This window comes from Astyanax mexicanus, chromosome 16, assembly GCF_023375975.1.
Source record: "Astyanax mexicanus isolate ESR-SI-001 chromosome 16, AstMex3_surface, whole genome shotgun sequence".
In the NCBI taxonomy this organism is placed as follows: Eukaryota; Metazoa; Chordata; class Actinopteri; order Characiformes; family Acestrorhamphidae; genus Astyanax; species Astyanax mexicanus.
Genome location: NC_064423.1, coordinates 3,368,584 through 3,391,167, shown reverse-complemented (window position 1 = coordinate 3,391,167; position 22,584 = coordinate 3,368,584). Strand labels below are relative to the sequence as shown.

Below are 22,584 nucleotides of genomic sequence, written 5' to 3'. Positions count from 1 at the left end.
GATTAAGGTTTCGGGTTAGATTTAGATTTATGGATTATATTAAGCTTTAGATTTAGATTTAAGGATTAGATTAAGGTTCCGGGTTAGATTTAGATTTAAGGATTAGATTATGGTTCCGGGTTAGATTTAGATTTAAAGATTGGATTAAGGTTTCGGGTTAGATTTAGATTTATGGATTATATTAAGCTTTAGATTTAGATTTAAGGATTAGATTAAGCTTTAGGGTTAGATTTAGATTTAAGGATTAGATTAAGCTTTAGATTTAGATTTAAGGATTAGATTAAGGTTCCGGGTTAGATTTAGATTTAAGGATTAGATTAAGCTTTAGATTTAAGGATTAGATTAAGCATTAGATTTAGATTTAAGGATTAGATTAAGCATTAGATTTAGATTTAAGGATTAGATTAAGCTTTAGATTTAGATTTAAGGATTACATTAAGGTTTCGGGTTAGATTTAGATTTAAGGATTAGGTTATAGGTTTACAGTTCGTTTTAAGGGTGCATTTAAGCATTCGATTAAGATTTATGGTTAGATTTAAGGACTAAATTAAGGTTTAGGCTTAGATTTAAGGATTAAGTTAATATTTAGGGTTAGATTTAAATTTAGGGATTAAATTAAGGTTTAGGGTTAGATTTAAGGATTAAGTTAAGGTTAAGGGTTAGATTTAAGGGTTAGGTTATGATTTACAGTTAGATTTAGGGTTGGATTTAAGGATTAGGTTATAGTGTATATATATATATAGTATAGTATGCATCATTTTTTCAGTGTACACAGGATATTTGCATTTAATTTAACATGATTTGATTTTATTGTGTAGCTTAAAAAATATATTTTTTCTCTTAGAATTCTGGGCGTTTTTTTTAGGATTTTCTGTATATTAGACAATATATATTTTTGCAGATGAAATAACATAAAAAATGCTCTATTAGGTGAAGAATACACACACACACTGTACACTGTAGAGAAAATAAAATACCTTTTCTTCTAACACGATCACATCAAACCCAATTCTCAGCACACGACAGGGTGGCAGCGGCTCTCCTTTCTTCTCTTTTGTTCTTTGTCATTTGTAATTACTGATGGCTCCAAGGACATGCTTCCGTTCTTCTTTAAAGCAATAAAAACCAATGAATGAAATTCAGCAGCTTGCAAACCTTTCGAAAGCCTTTCAGAAAGAGTTCTAATGTATTAATGCTGCCAAGGCGAGGGGAACTTTGACAGAAGCATTCAGTTCAATTGAGTTTTATTCATGGATGTGTTTATTAGACGCAGCAGCAGTAAAGAGCTGTCAGCCGGGGCCTTTTCTTTAACAGGAGCCATATAGCTGCTCCAAACCTCCAAACAAGATACTCTCCCAGTTCCCAGTGCTATACTGAGTGTTCTACTTCAGATCATAATTAATAATCACAACAATTTTCCTCATTTAATCGCAAATAATCACAGCTGTGCTTCTTTCTAATGGTTAGTAAACTAGCAAACTAACATTCAGCTGAATTAAATAAAACTGAACACTTAAATTGAATGTAAAGAACCTACATTTTATACTTAATGCTTTAGCCTAAGCATAAGCCTAACCTCAACCATTAATCAACCCTAAAACCTCGCCCTAAACCTTAACCTTAACCTAGTCCTTACATCTAAACTTTACCCTGCTCCATCTCTCATCTTAACCATAATCTTACCATAAACCTTAACTTAATCCTAAAATCTAACCCCAAACCTTAACCTAATCCTTAAATCTAACCCTAAACCTTAACCTAATCCTTAAATCTAACCCTAAACCTTAACCTAATCCTTAAATCTAACCCTGAACCTTAACCTAATCCTTAAATCTAACCCTGAACCTTAAACTAATCTTAACCTAGTCCTTAAATCTAAACTTTACCCTAAACCTTAACCGTAGGTTATACATAGGCAGTGACAGTATTTCCTGCCATTTTGCTCCATCTCTCATCTTAACCATAATCTTACCATAAACCTTAACTTAATCCTAAAATCTAACCCTAAACCTTAACCTAATCCTTAAATCTAACCCTAAACCTTAACCTAATCCTTAAATCTAACCCTAAACCTTAACCTAATCCTTAAATCTAACCCTAAACCTTAACCTAATCCTTAAATCTAACCCTGAACCTTAAACTAATCTTAACCTAGTCCTTAAATCTAAACTTTACCCTAAACCTTAACCTTAGGTTATACATAGGCAGTGACAGTATTTACTGCCATTTTGCTCCGTCTCTCATCTTAACCATAATCTATCCATAAACCTAACCCTAAACCTTCAGTTAATCTTTACATCTAAACCTAATCCTTAAATCTAACCCTAATCCTTAATCTAATTCTTAAATCTAACCCTAAACATTAACCTAATCCTTAAATCTAACCCTAAACCTTAAATTAATCCTTAAATCTATCCCTAACCCTTAATCTAATCCTTAAATCTAACCCTAAACATATAACTTAATCCTTAAATCTATCCCTAAACCTTAACCTAATCCTTAAATCTAACCCTAAACCTTAAATCTAAATCTAACCCTAAACCTTAACTTAATCCTTAAATCTAACCCTAAACCTTAACCTAATCCTTAAATCTAACCCTAAACCTAATCCTTAAATCTGACCATTAGTGCCTAATGTGGTGTTTTACAGATCACTTGTATCACTTTGCATCACTTATATCAAGCCCACCTTTTACAGTTTTTTTTACAACTGTTTACACACATTTTCCAAGCTCTGTGTCTATTTTTCAAAACTCTACACACAAAACCCACAATTGCGCACATAAAATGCAAAATACCTCAAATCTCCAGCAAAATGACACACAACATTCAAAATGTCATCAACACATCTCAAAAGCAAGCACCGACCTCACATTGCCCACACCTTTGTCATAATATGACATTTTGGATTCATTGTGTACACACTGTTGATCAAAACCTAAAGCTCTTCTGTCATTCATGGGATCCTATGTTTATTTTTATACAAAAGTGCAGAGAGAAGGTGAAATACTCACAACACACATAAACAGTTTTCAAACCCAAAATATTTATTTTTTCCAAATCAATGTTCGGACTATGGCTGCCACTGTGATTCAACTCAAGTTTTAGCCCTAATCTCATCTGAGACAGCTCTCCTTGCTTCCCTTCTTTGCCCTTGTCCTCTTCCCTGTCCAACTCGTCCTCTTCCTCCCCTTCCAACTCCTCCTCCTCGAACCCAAACTCCTCTTGGACGTCCTCTGCCTCTACCAAACTCTCCCGGCTCTCTCTTCGTTGTCATTCATGGCTCAAAACAGACATCTTCACATTTGACATATTTATAGGCCTTTACTTAGCCAATGATTCGTTGGTGTTCAATAAAGTAATGAGTGCTTACACATGTGAGGGGTGGGAGTGAAGCACTGGTGATTTAGTGTGCCATTTTGATAGGTTGTGTTTGAAAGATGAAATCAAGTAACTTCCTGTTTGATCTTTGTGTGTTAGGTAGAAACTTGTGTGTAGAGTTTTGCAAAGTGTGTGTTTGGAAATTGAAAACTGAGTCAGACACTGAGAATTAGTGTGTGGTTTTACAGATTTGGTGAGGGGTTATGGTGTTTGAAGGGCATGTTTAGAAAATTGTGTGACAAGCAAAGATTTAGTGTGTAAACAGTTGTAAAATAAGATATTGTAAATTTGATGAATCAAACCAATGACTGACCATAGACTAATCTAAAACTGGCATAGGCCTCTCTGCTGTAAAAGAAAAAAGAATAAAGAAAATCTGGAATCGAATCGAATTGTGACCCTAAAATTGGAAATAAAATCGAATCGAGGATTTAGAGAATCGTGACACCCCTACTGGTCACACATCCCTATAATTTTTAAATTAGTACAGAAAATATGATAAAGGAAAGGTTCTATCTTTTTCATATATTTTTTAACTGTGCCACTCAAGTAACAATGGGCGTATGAGTGACTGTGTTACATGGGACTGCTGTGGTTGTAAACCCATCAATTACTCTCCCGCTTGTTGTGGTTGACTCTGTTCGCTAATGCTGTTGGTAAACTCAGGCATTGTGCTGTTTCAGCAGCTGTTCCCCCGACTGAGGTTTAAGCAAGTCTTTTTTTGGTGAAGCTGCCACTTAGTTGTCCTAAAATAACAGAGCTCGTCTTTATAATGTAACGGGGGGGGGGGGGGGGCGATGTTAAGTTGAAAATTACAGTGCTCTTTGCAGTTTGTCATCTACATAAGCAGCGATGCCACACTTGCATAACACCTTATCATCGCTTCATTTCCCTGCCTCGTGTTAAACTGCGTGTTGATAATTCACTGCCACCCTGTCGTCTTTGTTCACTTATTTCATTATTTTGCCGGCGTATCTGTTCGGTCAGGAGACATTAGATTCTCAGCGCAGCCGTTTTCATCAGTTATGTTAACTGAAGCCTGTCCAGGGCTGGAACTGTGGAGGCCCTGCCTTGAATTTAGTCCCAGACTTATTTGTCGCCATCCACAGCGTGCTTTCTTTACATCAGCAAAGCATGTAAATACCTTTGAGGGATGCCAGCGTTAACCCAAAGTCAACAGCGCACTAATTAAGTTAATGATGATGAGCCTTGTACATATTCATTAGGACTTTGTTAAAGTGCTGTCTTGCCCACAGCCTTACAGTATTGATAAGGCTATATATATATATACAGCTCTGGAAAAAAAATATGAGACTATTTAAAATTATGAGTTTCTTTAATTTTACCCAATTGAAAACCTCTTAACTATATAAGCAAGAGGAAGATGGATGATCACAAGCCATCAAACCACCAAGCTTAAATTTTTGCACCAGGAGTAAAGCAGTATAAAGTTATCCAAAAGCAGTGTGTAAGACTGGTGGAGAAAGAGAACATGATGCCAAGATGCATGAAAACTGTAATTAAAAACCTGTGGGTTATTCCACCAAATATTCATTTCTGAACTAGTTTTCTTTGCATTATTTGAGGTCTGAAAGCTCTGCATCTTTATTTTGTTATTTCAGACATTTCTCATTTTCTGCAAATAAATGCTAAAATAAATGCTCTCAATGGCAATATTTTAATTTGGATTTTGGGAGAAATGTCTGTAGTTTATAGAATAAAACAACAATTTTCATTTTACTCAAACATAAACCTATAAATAGCAAAATCAGAGAATCTTTTTCTACAGTTGTATATACAGTGGCTTTCAAAATAATATTTATACCTCTTGAACTTTTTCACATTTTGTAATCATACAACCCCAAAATAAAATGAATTTTAAATGAGATTTTAAGAGATTTGTGGAGCTGAGTTGTGGATCTCTGCAGCTCATCCAGAGTGACCATAGGTCTCTTGGCTGCTTCTCTGGCCAGTGCTCTCCTTCCTCAACCTGTCAGTTTGGTTTGACAGTTCCTAGCAGTGTCCTATGATAATCCATGCCATGCATCTTCAACATTCCTGCAGGATTTGCAGTAGGGCTTTGCAGTAGAAATGCCAGCTCACTCTTGGTATTCATTATAGGCAATTCGATAGCTCAAAAGTTACGTTAATGAGGTCCTGCAACCAGTGGCCTTAGCTTTTTTAATGCAAGGTGTACTTTTCCCATCGTTACGATAGCAAAGACACACTGGTATGCCCTAAATCAAGCTGTACAGTTGACAGCTTGCAGATTCTTCTTCTCCATTAATTTAATTTTATGCTTTTCATTTTATTATTTATTTTATTGTATTTATATGTATCGTTATATTTTATATTTTTATAACTTTGTGTACTATACATACTTGCTGCTGGATGTCTAGAATTTCCCCTCGGGGATCAATAAAGTATCTATCTATCTATCTATCTATCTATCTATCTATCTATCTATCTATCTATCTATCTATCTATCTATCTATCTATCTATCTATCTATCTATCTATCTATCTAACACAATACTTATGTATGTGAAGTTTAATAAATCATACCTACATTTATTGTTCCTGGTAACCTACTAAAGGTTACAGTATATCTTTCTTCTGAATAGGATGGATGGTAATCCGACACTTCCTTGTGGGTGCAACTTTATTGTTATAGTTATAATAAAAAAGACTGTACATGTACAGTATATATGTATAATATATACCTCCTCTCTTTATTCAAACCTACAGGGAATTCCAAGCCACGACCAGTGAGGAGGATCGAGTGAAAGGCCTCGCCCAGAAATGGGAGGAGCTGGGCCTGAAGAACGTCCAGCTGTCCAGTTACAACGTCCTCCTCAGCCATCCCGGCCCCAGGCCCAACACAATCGTTGACATGACCACTAAGCATTGTTACCTGCCCAGCGGACACAGCTGCGACACCTGGGGCAATCCATCATATTCTACTGAGCAGCTCTTTGCCATGGCGACCTACTCGGCCGTGGGGACTCTGGAGGTACGGCGGAAACGCGGCATTGTTCGCTTACTTTTCACATAAAGCACAAGGTCGGAACAACCTGACGCAGGAAGGGTCTCAATTATTTACTGTAACGCTGTGCATAATGGCCTCCACCATTCATTCCTCTTCACGTACAGTGGAAGGCACAGTGCAACAAATTAAAGAAGTTAAGCACAGTGCTCAGCCGCTGGATACGTCCTCCAGTCGGAAGGTTAATACAAACCTATTACGCGAGTCAGTTTACACATCACAGCAATGTGTGATATATAGCGGAGCTATTTTTAGAGGCCCTGCTTTGTGTCTCCGGAGAAAATGGGCGGCATTGAAGGAAAATCTCCATTATCCCCTTTAAGTCCGACAACAGGCCTCCTAAAGGGATGCGACGAAAGAAAAAGTTGAGGCGGAGAGAGTCAGTCCGTCTTTGAAGTCCGTCCGCCAAAAGAAGGGTCAAAGTCATCCATCAAACGAGCCGCTCGCTTTTTTTCAGGCCGCCGACTGCCGCCGCTTCCAATTGAAACCGCATTTGCAATATCTAAAAATCAGCGGCGAAAAAAACAAACATGGGCCGCTTGATGGATGAAATGCCTGGGGAGCTCATAGTAATGCAGTGTGCACAGGCGCGAGAGAATCCTGCAGCCCGCGAGAGGTCACTGAGCATCGCACATTAAGTCCACTCTCCAACTCCCAGCCACGCCGCACATATTAAAAATTAACCGTGTCTCGTGGTGAAAAATACAAGAGTACACGGTTCAGCTTGCTTCCAATAAACAAAAAAAAAAAAACATGAAACATTTCTCTAAAATAATTTTTTTTCACAGTGTATGGAGAAAGAAAAAAAAAAATGACCTCCCATAGGCTTCTGGCAGAATTGCTTTTAGAAACTGTAATATAGTAATAATGATGCAATTCTACTCAACAGTTGTGCTTTTCCATCTGTGCTTTTTGCATCTTTGATTAAAAAAAAAAAAAAAAAAAAACTGATAATGAATTGGAAACAGACTGGCCCGGAATTATTTTACATCTCTATACTAGATGATAAGAATGTGCTCACATGCGTTTTCGCTTTCCACAGCAAATGAACACAAATATATGAACTTGTTTCATCACAAGACCACTGAAGTACACACACATATATATATATATATATATATATTTATATTTATAAACCCAATTGTTTTGTTTAAGCAATTTAGATTATTAAATAAATTATATTGCTATTCTCAACATATTTGTTGAGTGAACACTGTGGCTACAAGCCCACCTGCTGTGAACACTACCAAGACAGAATAAAGAAAACTGTTCTTACAACCTACAACACTGTGGGCTGGCAACTACCCAACAGTACAATATTACTGCATGCCCAGGATAAGGTAGCTTTGAGCAACAAACAACACAAAGATGGTAAATAAGGAAGAGGCCACACCGAGTATGCAATATATACACAGGGGTTGGACAATGAAACTGAAACACCTGGTTTTAGAGCACAATAATTTATTATGGTGACGGAAAGTTCTGGTGAAAACAGGAGAGTTGAGGTGCACATTGAATTCTGCCGTGATTTGATCAGCCGTGGTTTTATGTTTTATGGATACAATCCGGGTTAGCACCCGAACATCCCTTTCAGACAGCTTCCTCTTACAGCGTCCACAGTTAATCCTGTTGGATGTGGTTGGTCCTTCTCGGTGGTATGCTGACATTACCCTGGATACCGTGACTCTTGATGCATCACAAAGACTTGCTGTCTTGGTCACAGATGCGGCAGCAAGACGTGCACCAACAATTTGTCCTCTTTTGAACTCTGGTATGTCACCCATAATGTTGTGTGCATTGCAATATTTAGAGCAGAACTGTGCTCTTACCCTGCTAATTAAACCTTCACACTCTTACTGCTCTTACTGGTGCAATAATGTGCAATTAATGAAGATTGGCCACCAGGCTGCTCCAATTTAGCCATGAACCCTCCCACTAAAATTATGACAGTTGTTTCAGTTTCATTGTCCAACACCTGTATATAGAAGCTTATGAGAAAGCTGTATGAACCAAAACTGATGAAAAAGCCTTGGCACATGTAGTATTACTAAAAGTTGGGTCAACAAGCATTTTTCAAGCACATTTTCAGGTTAAAGTTATCTAAACTTATTTTATTGAGCTGTACTGGCTCAATCAAATTCACGCAACTTGATAACATTAGTTATCAAGTTAGAGTAAAACACAAAATCACTTTTAGAGTGCATAGATAAATTACTGTAACTGTTTTGCAAAATATCCATCTACCTTCATTGTTGGAATCTCTCTAAAACATCAATATTACAATTAAAAAAAAACTTATTTTGGAGCATTAAAAAATCTCTAATACTTTACAAGAATGTCTCAACCAATAATTAATTAATACTAGTTAAGACAATAGGCTATAAAAGAGACTCATAAAAAGATCTCACCAGCTCTATTCTAACAAGTTTCAGTCCCTTTCAGGGCTCTGTCACTTTTATGTAAATAAATAAGCTGTTGCTGGCCATGCTCCATGTTTACACTGAGCATTTACAACATGTTAGTGTTAACTTGTGATAAATGGCAAAATACAAACAAGCTTAACTGTGATAGAAGCACAAAACAAATAATACAAATAAAATTCCCTTATCTTCTGAATTGCCACAGACAGAAGATACAGATCCCTTCCTCAGATAAAGTCTGCTGGCTAATACTGCTGTGTACTGTTTGAGGGTTTCAACCAGCAGACCGAAATTGTGTTTTTTAAATGTATCTAGTGGGTGGGGCTATGTTTAGATTAGAATGTGACGATCTTTCTCGTCAAGCTTAAACCTGTCTTGCGGAGGAAAAAAAACAGTTTAGTGTGGACTTTTTAAGAGGGATCTGGCAACACAGTAGTGATAGCAGCGAGTGTGGTGTCTGAGCAGTGAAAGCAGCTCTCAGCAGAAGAGGAAAATTCAGGTATTTGTATAGAAGATGCTTCTGCTACTTTTAAGTTGTATGTCTGGCTGCATTTTGGCTCCAGTGGAAACAATAAACGGTAACAGAGTGACCAACAAGACACAAACCATATATAAATACTGTAAGTAAATCCTACACGTGACTGTTTCATAGACAGCTGTACTAATCCCTTAACTCTGTACTGTATTTAAAAACATGTTCTGTCTCTGTTTCACTTCAAGCATAGTCTTAATATGACTGGTTATGGTTCTGCATAGTTAAATTACAAGAGATTTAGGAGAAAAAAACACAAACCATAGTCTTAATATGACTGGTTATGGTTTGCACTTATTGTTTGCACTATATAAGACCTAGAAAAGTTTTGTTTTTATTTTTTATTCTTATTCTTATTTCTATTTCTTATAGAATCAATGTCTGAGAGAAACCAGTCTGTTAAGTTTGTGTTTTATGATTTCATCAAATACAACTCTAGTTTTTAAGCCATTTTTATTTTTGACGTTATCTTTAAAATTTCATTTTTAAATCTCGTCCCGTCTCGTTCTTGTGAACCCAGTATTGTGTCTCGTCTCGTGATGTTAGTGTCTCGTCACACCCCGATCATCATTATCATCGTGTGTGTTATCCTGAGACCATTAAAAACTGAATTGTTGCTCATCGTCCCCATGTGTGTTGTCCTAGAACTCCCTTTTTTATTTGTTTTTTTTTTGCTTGTTTGTTTCTTAATTTTGTTTAATTAATTAAGGCAAGTTTTTTTTTTCTATGATTCTTTTTATCAAATATCATAACGAACACTAACAGAAGGTTCCAAAAAGTCCAGTCAAAAAAACGTGTTTCAATTTTGTACCAATTTGTTCAGACAGCAACAGTACAGAACTCTTGCAATAAGTCGAGGACAGGATGTCATTAAAGGGGACATGAAACACTTTAAGTGTTTTGTATAATTCACAAGATGTATTTTCACTCTAACAAATTGAATAAGTTTAACATCTGTCAGTGAAACTGAATTAAAATAATAAGCAATCTAAATGTCATTTTCTTAAGTAAGCGCAGCGCCATCTTGTCCCAGCACTGAAAGTGACGTCACGAGGTCGGTTCCCGAACGGCTCACTAACATAAACTATGAGCCTACAGTAATTTAGTTCCTCAATAGATAGTAAAATCTAAACCAAAAATCAATGCAAAGCGAGGGGCACTTTTGTATTTCCCCTGGGTGTAGTAATACTGGGTATAGTATACTTTTATAGGGTGAAGAATGAGAAAAAGGTTCACTTTCACTTTCATACCTCGCCTCGGACAGCTGTTCTTCAGCGGGGGCTCGCAGCGCTGAAGCGCAAGAATCCTCCGGTTAGCTGTAATGCTAGGGGTTAGTAGCGAGCACTTTCTAGACCAGGACAATGTGGAGGAGAGGGTTTTTGAGTCAGGAGCATTAGCGCCGGATAAATAAGCTGCAGTCCGAGGCTTTTTTCCTCCGTTTTTATTCTTCCTCTGAACAACTGGGATGTACAGACCACCCGACTGGAGGTACTGTAACAGCAGCAGCTGTGAGCCGCACGGAACGAGCCAAACGATGCGCTCACCCAGCAGAACAGCGAGAGGTAACTTACCGAAAGTCTAGATAAGCTGACAATTAAAAGATAACATAGCTTGCATTAGCTACTTATCTAGCTATCTTACCATAGCTAGCCAACGCTAGCTAACTAACTAACGCTAACTAGATGAAGCTAGCTACCCAGTAAGCTTTCTAACTTCCAAACTGAACGGTTTATCAACCAAACAGCGCCTTGGTGTTTCAATTTCCACTTAAATCATGTTCGTTTCCTTCAGTCTTAATGAACTCTGGACTTTACATGCTAAATAGCTAAATGTATATAAACTAGCTGGTTAACTGGATGGCAGTAACAGTTACCTGCTGTGGACGGGCTGCAAGGTTTCTGCACGGCTCCACGTAGAAAGAGAATAGACACCTCCAAAACATCTCTCTCTCAGAAAAGCCTCTGAAAAGTTCTGCTCAGGTTTATACAGGAAAGATCTCTGAGTAAATGCTCCACGTTAGCTTTTTTCAGCTTCGCTTCATCCATAATCTCCACAAACAACAAGCACTTTTCCACTAGCTCTGTACCTGGACTCTTCACCAACCAACCTCGTGACGTCACCAGTGCTGCACGGGCAACATGGCGACGCCCGAGCGCAAACGTAACAAACATAAATATATTATAATTTAGTGTGTAAACATTTTATATAAAAAATTCCCCCCCCCCAAATAAATTCCATTATATTTAATCCCTTAGAAAACGTGTACAAACTGAAATGTTTCATGCTTAATGCATTATGTTTTATTTTAAGTACTATTTAAGAATATTTGAATTCGTTAAAATACTTTAGCCGTCTGAAGCAGACAGTATATCGGGAAACAATACTGGATGATTGGTTTTAAGATTGTCTACATGCTCACAGTGCTGCATCCAGTTAAAGAAAGATATATCACTGGTTGGTAACTGAGTAAATAATATAAGTGTATTTTGGTAATGACTGTTTGTTGTATTTTGCCGAATGCCACCTTTCTTTTTTGTTTCAGTTTATGGGAATGAACTGTTCTTTGCATCTTCCACTTTTCCCCGATTTCAATGAGGAAATCAAACGTTGAGGAGGATCTAAAGAGCCGTTTGGAGAAATTATTTTTCCCCAGTGAGGCAGCAAATTGAATCTCATCATAGAAGCAACAAATTAAAAAGTTTAATCCGAGTTCTAAATAAGAGTCAGAGATGGAACACATTAGTGTAATTGAAACAGGCGAGGCATTAAGAATCCACTACATTTACTCAAATACAAATTATAGCGCCTCTGTTCTCCTCTTATGATGAAACTAGTGCAGATTCCATTACCAGCCTGGAGTTTAACTCACAGCACTGTGTGTATACAGTACTTCCTGTGGAATCCCACACAGGGGATGCATTAGGGGTTAAACAACTACACAGCAAAAGTCTTTAAGATAGTAGGATATAGTCCCACTCACTATAGTGTTAAAATAGCTCTTTCACAAGAGTTAGAGTTAATTCAACACTGTATGGAGTCATATATTAACTCTATATAACTCTCATCAGTGTTCTCAACACATTTTACCCTACAGAGTAAAACAACTCTCAAAATTGTTATGTATTTTTTACTTTTTTTCAGGTTTGTTTGAATTTATTATTGTAAGTTTTCCGAACTTCACCCAAAACTATAAACCAGAGTATCTATAAAACATCCTAAAATGTGAGCTATACCACAGAATAAATTATGGGGACGAGTAACACAAAAGTAACGCAATAGTTACTTTTACTGGTAACTAGTTACTTTTATAGTGGAGTAACTCTGTTATTAACTCAAGAAGTTTTTGAAGAAGTAACTAGTAACTATAACTAATTACTTTTTCAAACTAACATGCCCAACACTGCCTTCAAACATATTTAAGACACATATACACGTAATAACCCCAAAGAAAGAAAAATGATCATTTCAGAGCATGCTGAGAGTAAGGCAGAATCAAGAAGCGGAACCTATTAGAATTTAAATTAGATTTGAATTTTAACTTTGAATAAAAACACCAACTCTGTGGATTTATTATTACTGAAGGTTTTTATAAAAACTCTTAGAGAGTTAAAACATGTTTACACTGTGATTTTAACACACTGTGGATGCAGCTCACACTCATCAAACAGTAAAACAACTGTGCCAAATTAATGTCTGACAAGATTTGTAGCTTTGTGTGTTTGTGTGTAAAGAGAGAGGAAGAGTTTCCCTCAGATTCCTTCTATTTCTCTTCATTAATAAGGTTTAATCTACAGTTACAGTAGATACAGAAATCCCTTGTTTACTATTTTACCTGCAAACACCTCTACCTTATTGCTATCTTGGCAACGGAAAACACAGGTGCTATGCCAAAGTCAGAGTGCATCTGGCTCTTAAAGGGAATAGCAAGTGAGTGGAGGTATGTTTTGTTTTATTTGATGTTGTGTGTTGCACGAAAGCATAAGGTGTACTTTTCCTGCCGTTATGATAGAAAAGAAGCTACTGTTTAGTATTTCTGTTTAGCACTTATCAACTATCATAGTGGGTGTGTGCTGACATCAAATTCCCGGCAGGACACGCCCCTTAAAGCTTTGGCATAATTTTTGCGCAGACTTTAGGTTGGCTTTAGCAAAAAATGCAACGTAATTTTACAGAGATAGTGAACAGTCACAGAAAACACACAAGGATTTTATTTGTGTTTTTTATGTGTGCACATGGAAGCTGAGCACACTCTGTGTCTAAAAGGATTACACAGCAGTGCCTGTGATTGGTTAAGAGCACAACACCATGGCTTAGTGGTTAGCATGTTTGCCTCCTAGTGCTGGGGTCCTGGGTTCAAGTCCCAATCTGAGTGGAGCTCTGCCTGTGTCTACATGCGAGTTTCCCATTTCTCCGTGTGTACTTTCCCCGCTGTTATGATAGAAAAGAAACTAGTGTGTATAATCAATCAATTAACCTTTATTTTCACTCGGGAAAAACGGAATGAACACATTTAATAATAAATTTGATTAGAAATAATAAGAAATAAAATAGTAAAAATAAATAAATAAAATAATAATAGAAGTACTAATTTTAAATCAACGTTTAATAAAAATATATATGTAAAACAGAAAATTCTGAAATATAAAAAAAATCAAATTTGACTGTATTGTATCAAATATAAAATAAGTAAATAGATAATAGTAAAAGTAAAGTAAAATGTTAAAAATTATACGAAGTGAATAAATGAATAATAGAACTAAGAACAAAAATGAAAATGTAAAACATTAAAATAATAATAATAAAAAAAATAATAATAATAATAATTAGGCAAAACTTTCTATGAATGTCATCTCTATAAGCCTCAATAAACATATTTATAACACAGTATAATGCATTCATAAGGCATTTTAAACATGGCTATACATATTTACAAAACTCTATAATTCATCATAGCCATGTTTATTATGCATCATGAACTGTGATTATGATGCATTAATAGCTGTGTTTATAACATGTTATACGTCAATACCAAGAAACTCAGTCCCTGCTTACAAACTTGTATCATGACTAAAACTGAATGAATTATACTTGTCTTGAATATAATATTAGTTATAGTCAATTATAATGTATTATAACAGGTCTTTGTGCGCTCTAAGTAAAGTGCCAGACTTTCATTGTGGGACTAGATTTTTAACGATAGATATACACTATTTTAACATGTATATCATATCAAGCAGAGCTAATAATGTATAATAATCACAAGTCATAATGCTTAATAAACATGGCTATAGTGGGTTATGCGTTTTTATAAATATTTATAGCCATGTTTATAATGTCTTATGGATGCATTATAATATATTATGAATGTAGTTATAAAGTCTAATAAAGATGACATTCATAGAAAGTGTTACCAAATTGCTTATCTAATTTAAAGTATTTCTTTTAAAAGTTTAAGTTCATTTCAGTTCAATTTCTCGTCACCACATACTGTAAATTAATTTTTTAAGGTTGAACGGATAGGCCAGTTTTTTGCAATGTACTGCTGAGCAATGCTGAGGCAAAACGAACAATTGAAGCACGATAATAAGAGTCCTTATGATCTTATGTGCCATGTGTTGAGCAACTAAATGAATGTAAATGGTCGGTCCCTGCAGTGAGCCTCTTTAGTTCTATGAAGTCCGTGAGGACGCAGTGCTGGAACACACTCCGCTCCACAGATACTTTAGCTTTTTAATACAGAGCGAACGCAACCGGGGACTTTTCTCTTTGTGTCTGAGACTAAACCGCTGTCGGGGCTTCATACAGCATATACAACAGATGGATTCAAACCTCTACGGCCGGCTTAGCCCAAACAATGGCTAAATAATATGGCGTATCAGGCAGACCGAAATTTCATTTTCCATAAATTAAAGGAGAAGACAATGTTGCTCATAATATAAGCTGGTCAGAAACAAAATGGCTAATCCAATATAATGGGAGGCAGAAGATATTGCGAAAAAAGTTGAGCTTAACTACCCGACAGTTCTTTTCTGCTTCTGAAATTAAAACCAGTAATTGCATTGTGCCAGCACCCGATCATTGCTAATCTGCTGTGGGAAGAGAGTACAGCTGAGGATATAGCTTATCAAAACTGATTACCCCAGAGAAACCCCCCTCTCCTCCACCCTCCTCTCCTCTCCTAAAACACCCACCATCCCTCCATCCCCATCACCACCTCCACGCACACCCCTGATGTATTACTGACCACTGCAGACGTCAATCCTGGCTGGAAAGAAAGAAAGACAAAAAGACAGACAGAAAGAAAGACAGACAGTAAGAAAGAAAGGCGAGCTATTAAATTAAACGCACTTCAGTTGTGTTTGTATTGAACACTGTAGCCGAGCAGTTATTTGCACAGGTGGAAAAATAAATCTAACTGACAAACAATAAAACACTGCGTCTGGCTTTATATCAACTCCAGTGGAGCAGCTCAGTCAGACATTACACTGATTTATTTATCCTGTGGATGAATTTTAAAACAATGGTGGCAAATAATCATAAAGTCATTAGCAAATAAATTAAAGCAGACACTAGTAGCGTAATGCGTAGTTTATAGTATTTATACACAGTATTTATTGCGTCTAGTGCATCTAATGTGTACATGCGCTTTTTCATCTTCTCATTAACTTCTCTATTATAATGGTGGGTGTGTGTTGAAATCAGGACCCCGCAAGGACACGCCCCTTTAAAGTCTCAGCATACTTTTTGCACAGATGTTCGTTTGGCTTTGGCGAACAATGCAACGTAATTGTGCAGAAAGCGAACACAGACTTCATTCACTGTGTCATGCACATGAAAGCTGGGCATACTCTGTGGCAGAAAGTATTTCGCAATCGTGCCCGTGATTGGTTGAGTATTGAGAGGAATTAGTACCAAATTGGAAAATGTAAATACAGTCCAGGAAATATATTGCTTTTTCACACTAACATGCAAAATAAGTGCCAAAATGAAAGACAAAACCACTATTATATTACATCTCACTGCACTTGATCTCTTTATTGAAAAATTATACACAAGAATTTACATTTTCCTAATCAAATACTGAAGCAAATCACAATGCACAGGATTACATTTCGTCTAGGAGCAGTGTGGCATTCGTGTCAAAATAAAATGTAATCACTGTCCAATCAGAACCCACTACTGAAATTGGGGCAAGGCTGAGAAACCAGTCAGAGTGGCGGAAAATGCAACACAACAATGCCTGTGATTGGTTGAGTGTGGAGAGGAATTAGTGACAAATTGAAAAGCAAATATATGCCAAAACGAAATGAAAAACCACTATGTAAATGCAATCCAAAAGAAAAACACATTGCTTTTCCTCCCTAACATGTAGAATAAGTGCCAAAATGAAATGCAAAACCACTATTACATTACATTTCACTGCCCTTGATCTTTTTATTGAAAAATAATACACGAGAAACGCAGATTTCATGTCAGAATTGCACGTAAAATGCAATCAGGAATCAGCTGTGTGGCGACACTGCAAATGTTCAACAGCAACTCACTATGCACAGGATAATATTTCGTTTGATTATTCATGCCAAAATGACATGTAATCACTGTCCAATGAGAACCCACTACTGAAATTGGGGCGGGGCTGAGAAACCAGTCAGTGGAAAACTCAATAAGGGGAAGCCTCACGTAAAAAAAAAATAATAATAATAAATCAAACACACCCACAACATCCCACACGGACCCGGGCCTCGGATAGCATCCACACCCAACACGGTCCACACCAGCAAATCCAGACAACTGACCGGAGATCAGTACTCTGGACTGATAACTTCTGGGCTCAAAAGCAGCGTACACGCTGGACCAACTGTACCAAAGCCCTGGAGAAAGCCCACTCAGGTCCAAAGGCCAGTGGGAAACAGCCCAAGCATGAGAACCAAGCTTGTGTTAAAATCTACTAACTCTGAAAAAAATCACACAGTCGTCTGTAACGGTGCCAGCCTTAAATTAATAGAATTAGAGTTTTTATTTCCTCTTGTATCCTTATATTGCTAAATAAATTGTCTCTGGTTTAAAGCACAGCTATAACTGCTTGCTCTAACTTGTTTCTCAGCCCCACCCGTGATAACATTTAGTTTTGGGACCACACTGCTCCTAGACGAACTGTAATCCTGTGCATTGTGATTTGCTTTTAAACACTTGCAGCATCACAAAGTGGAATTAAATGCGAGTGAGCTGATGTAAATGTATATGTAAATTCTTGTGTATTGTTTTTCAATTAAGAGATCAAGTAGATCAAAGAAGTGTTTGCTTTTTTATAATTTGGCACTAATTCCTCTCTATAGTTGAAAAAAAGCAGGCGACAGGCAAATAAAACTGCAGAAAGTATGGTAGCTACAGTATAAGGCTCGTTCATTTTGCATGAATTGTGCAGAGGCCTTTCAGCAGACTGAGGTTGGATAGGGTGTGATTGTGGCGCTGGAGATGCTATGTTTCTTATTTGTTGATTACAGGGGTTTCGGTGATTGATTTCTGGGATATAGTTTGCAGGCATCAGGGAGGACCACAAGACGTGTGTCGGTCGTCATCATCGTCTGCTTGGGAAAGCTATTTGTGGGGTCGTGTAAATTTTACCTGGATACAAAGATCCTATTTTTGATTGGCTGTTGGAGCGCTACATTTTTCAATTAACTGACTGGTGTGTGTTAAGCATCTTTGAAACTTGATTTCTTCTTTAAAAATGACTCCATGAGGTGTTGAATTAACTCTAAAATTTTCACTCTTGTGGTAGATTAATTTTAACACTTTAGTGAGTGGGACCATATGTTATCTAGGATGGTGTTGAGTACACAGACTTGAGTGGAAGTGTAAAATAAGTGTTAACATATTTTGCCCCACAGGGTAAAACAACTCTTAATAAAAAATATTTATGTTTCTATTATTTTTTTTTTCTGAACTTTAACATTTATTATCTATACAAACCTTAAACTATATACAACAGAAAATATTTTTTTTTTTATCCTATCTAATCTTTATTAAGAGCAAGAAAGACCATCAAACACTGCCAAAAAGAGGAGTGGTTCTCCCATAACACAATTTTAATGCTGAATATTAACACCATCTATGTGGATTGTTTATCACTGAGTGTTGTTAGAAAGTTAAACTCCAAGAAAGTTAAAACATGTTTACACTGTGATTTTAACACTGTGCATTTTACTGTGTACTTTTACTTTTAAAGTCAGGGTCCCCAGTACTTTATACATATCTGATTGCTTTAGGATTAACCCTTGTGTGGTGTTCATATTTTTGTTACTCGTTTACTTTGTTACTTGTATTTAATTCAGCAAAATTAAGCAGTTTTACATTAAAATGCTTTACACATGCTCGCTTCACCTAAATTGCAAGCAATATAAACAGCTTACATGGTTAATATTTGCCCTTAACCTTTCTTATGTTACATTTCTTTCAAAAAATGCTACTCTTTTTTTATTAGTTTTTTTAATAAAATGTAAAAGAAAATGAATTAAACTCAAGATATGAGTAGAAAATGAGTTTCAAATTTACAAATGAAGCAATGTTTATTAGCCCTTGGCCAAACATACTGTGTTTCTGCTATCAGTCTATAATCTAGAACAGTGCCTCTGATCACAGTGACATTTACCTCTCCTCAAAATAATAATAATAATGCGTAAAATACTGCGTAATTGTTGAGTGGCTATTTCCTTCTGCTCCTCAATCAGGCAGATGAGAAAACAATCGTTCTTCCTCCCGTTCTGAAGAATGGAGCAGCGAGTGTGAGACGACTGGAGAACAGCGGCGCAGTGTTGTGTTATGCATGCCCTCGTTAACTTCATTACCTTAATGACAGCCTCTCAGCGCTAATCTCATTGTTTCCCAATTTATCTGCTTCCAGTGTGGAGTTAGACAGGGCGGCTGTATGATGCCAGCTCTGACACAGGTGATGAAGCTGGCGTGAGCCTGTGCTCGGCTAATTCTGCTCAACCCAACGGAGTGAGCTTCCTGCCTGGAATCTCATTTCATTTCCCTTCAGGCTTTTTGAAAAATTAAGTGAGGACAGGTGATGCATTGTCAATTTTGTAGCGCTCACCTCTCCCCTCATCTTAGCTGCACTCATTAACTTTCACTTAACTTTAAATTAAAGCAAATTAATGGTTTTTAAGGTTAACACATCACTAAGCAAATGACCAAAACTGAAGTTGGTAGATATCAAGATATCATTGATAAGCAGTGTTGGGAGTAACGGCATTAAAATTAACAGTGTTACTAACGCCGTTACTTTTTTCAGTAAGTTAATCTGTAACAATGTGAACTTCATCAGTAGTTACACTGTAGTTACATGGATTGTTACCGTGCAACTACATGTACTTAGTACTTTTTTTTAACTTTGCTTTGCCCTGGTTAACCCCTCCTCTTTCTGGTGAACTTGAGCTTCTGGCCGCTGGGCCTGTAGGTTTACGTGGTTTGGTGTGGTGAAGTGAAGTGAGGCACAATTGTGACGATTTGCTGCTCTAATCAATTCAGATTTAACGCTTTTAAATCAAGCTCAGTTTTAAGGAGGTTAAGCTATTTTTAGCTGCTCTGGTTTTTGTGGTGCTGCTGCTTTCTCTTTTGGTAAAGCTGTTTGATCCAGCTGTTAAACTGTTATATTAATACTATTTTAACGGTCATTAAATTGTTGTTTTTTGTTCATTCTTTTGTTTTGTTTATATATACATATTTCCTTTGAGTGTGGCTTGGTTTGTTTAATTTCATCCCCAGACGCACTTTTCAGTTTTTTTCCGTTTTTTTCAGTATTACAAGTTTTAGTAATTTTCTTTGGTTGTGTGGAGAATTTCATTTTATTTTTTTTATTTTTTTATTTGTTAGATTATATTTTTGTCAGCATTTTGGGTTTATTTTAATTTGTTATTTTTCTAATAATAACAGTAAATACATAATTGATTTTCTTTTTTTTTTTACAGTCGACTAAAAAAAGTAACGCAATAGTTACTTTTACTGGTAACTAGTTACTTTTATAGTGGAGTAACTCAGTTAGTAACTCAGTTACGTTTTTGGAGAAGTAACGAGTAACTATAACTAATTACTTTTTCAAAGTAACCTGCCCAACACTGCAGATAAGTTACTTTATTTCACTAAATCAGTATTTCACAAACGCATATATTATATAGATGTATTACACACAGAGTGATCTATTTTAAGCGTTTATTTATTTTATTGTTGATGATTATATGACTTACAGCCAACGAAAAGCCAAAAATCCGTGTTTCAGAAAATTAGAATATTATATAAGAACAATTGGTACTTTTGGCAGTGTGGGCAGTGTGCCAAGTCCTGCTGGAAAATGAAATCCACATCTCCATAAAAGTTGTCAGTAGCAGAGACTTTAGACTTGATAATAAAACACAGTGGATCAACACCAGCAGATGACATGTCTCGCCAAACCATCACTGATCTTCAGTATTTCATATTTTACATTTCATTTGTAAATCAAATGATTAGAGTCTGGAGGAAGAGTGGAGAGAAACACAGTCCAAACTGCTTGAGGTCTAGTGTGAAGCTTCCACCAATCAGTGATGGTAACTTTAGGTCATTGTCCTGCTGCAGAACCCAAGTATTCCTGAGCTTGAGGTCACAAACTGATGGCTGGAACTTTCTCCTTCAGGATTGTCTGGTAAAGAGCAGAATTCCTGGTTTTATCAATTACAGAAAATTGTCCAGGTCTTACGGCAGCAAAGCAGCCACAGACCCTCACACTACCACCACCATGTTTTACGTTCAGTGTGGTGTTATTTTGGATCAGTTAAAGTTTGCAACCTTTACCTTTTTCTCATAGATGATCAATGACTTTTGAATGTTTTCTTATCTGTTTTGTAAACACTATTTATTTATTAATTCAGATTACAGCATAATGTGCTGCTTATAAGGATGTTTTTTTATCTGCTTTATGTTGTCACACTGCAAAAAAACTTAATCTTAGCAAGTGAATTTTTCTAAATTTAAGGCAATAAATCTTATTTTCTTCTCTGATAAGACTTTTTTTGTGTCTTACTAAGCATTGTGTAAGTGTTAGATTATTTAGCTTATTTTAGAGATAATTATCTTAATCATTCTTACTTAGAATTTGTACCTTATTTTAAGTCATTTGAACTCAAAATAAGCACAATCAAGCAGCAATCAAGTTATTCTGATTCTAGTGTCCAAAAAACAGTGACTTTTTTGCTTGATTTAGGTGTTAATTCACTCATTTTCAGACTTTGCCATTGCTTTTTTTGTAAGAAATCTTACTAAGAAAGTTTTGCTTACCCCATTGGCAGATTTTTTTTGGTTTATATACATATATTTGTCTTAATTTGCATATATTTTGTCTAGTTTTTGCCAATGGATTTTTTTGCAGTGCGGACAGGTTCTATTTAAGTGAATTCTTGGTTCTACAGGTCTGGCAATAATCAGGATAATAATCAGTGGTGTCTAGTACAATTTAATACATCTTCATTTGTATTTAAAAGTCTGTAAGGGAGCATACTCCTTTTTTAATGGTACTGTATACATTCATACATCTATTTGTTGATGTTTAACAGTTGCTACAGACCAAAAATTCTACTATTAAATTGAAATTAAAGACACCTTTTCTGTTATCAGTCAAACACCCAGAAACATGAAGAAAGATAAGGCTGGCTGTGGAGGAAGTGGAAGGCTTTTCTGGGTGCAGCTGACATTTCAAATGATCTTGTTCTGCCTTTTTCTCCCTCAGGCGGAGGTGGTGGACGTACAGTATGGAAGTTCTGAAGATTTGAGGCGGATCAGAGCTGAGATGAATGTGACCAATAAAATAGCTGTACTAAAGCTGGGACAAGCACCTTTACTCTATATGGTACGTTCAGAGGAAATCACTTCCAGCTCCAGAATGCGTGCTACTGTTCTACAAATTATATGATTTGATGTTTTAAGGGGAATTTGTGCCAAATTGAAATGCCATTGCATTGCAATAGTGAAAAAATACATGCCATAGATATTGTTTTTTTTTTATCATTCTATTTATCTAATCTAATTTTTCCCATTTTCTCCCCAATTTACACGGCCAATTACCCAACCCACTCACTAGGACTCCCTCTATCACTAGTAATACACTCTGATACATGTAAAGTCAGCCACCACTTCTTTTCAAGCACTGCGCTAACACTCGGAGGAAAGCGC

General features: G+C 36.4%; 1 protein-coding gene across 1 annotated transcript in view; it reads left to right on the top strand.

The window, feature by feature from the left end:
* The window catches only part of LOC103021590 (inactive N-acetylated-alpha-linked acidic dipeptidase-like protein 2), a 678,577-nt gene that overhangs the window by 265,090 nt on the left and 390,903 nt on the right, over positions 1-22,584 (top strand). The window contains exons 3-4 of the mRNA XM_049465756.1: positions 6,129-6,393; positions 22,142-22,261. Coding sequence (XP_049321713.1) covers positions 6,129-6,393; positions 22,142-22,261 — 385 coding nt within the window. The remainder of the gene's footprint in view (positions 1-6,128; positions 6,394-22,141; positions 22,262-22,584) is intronic.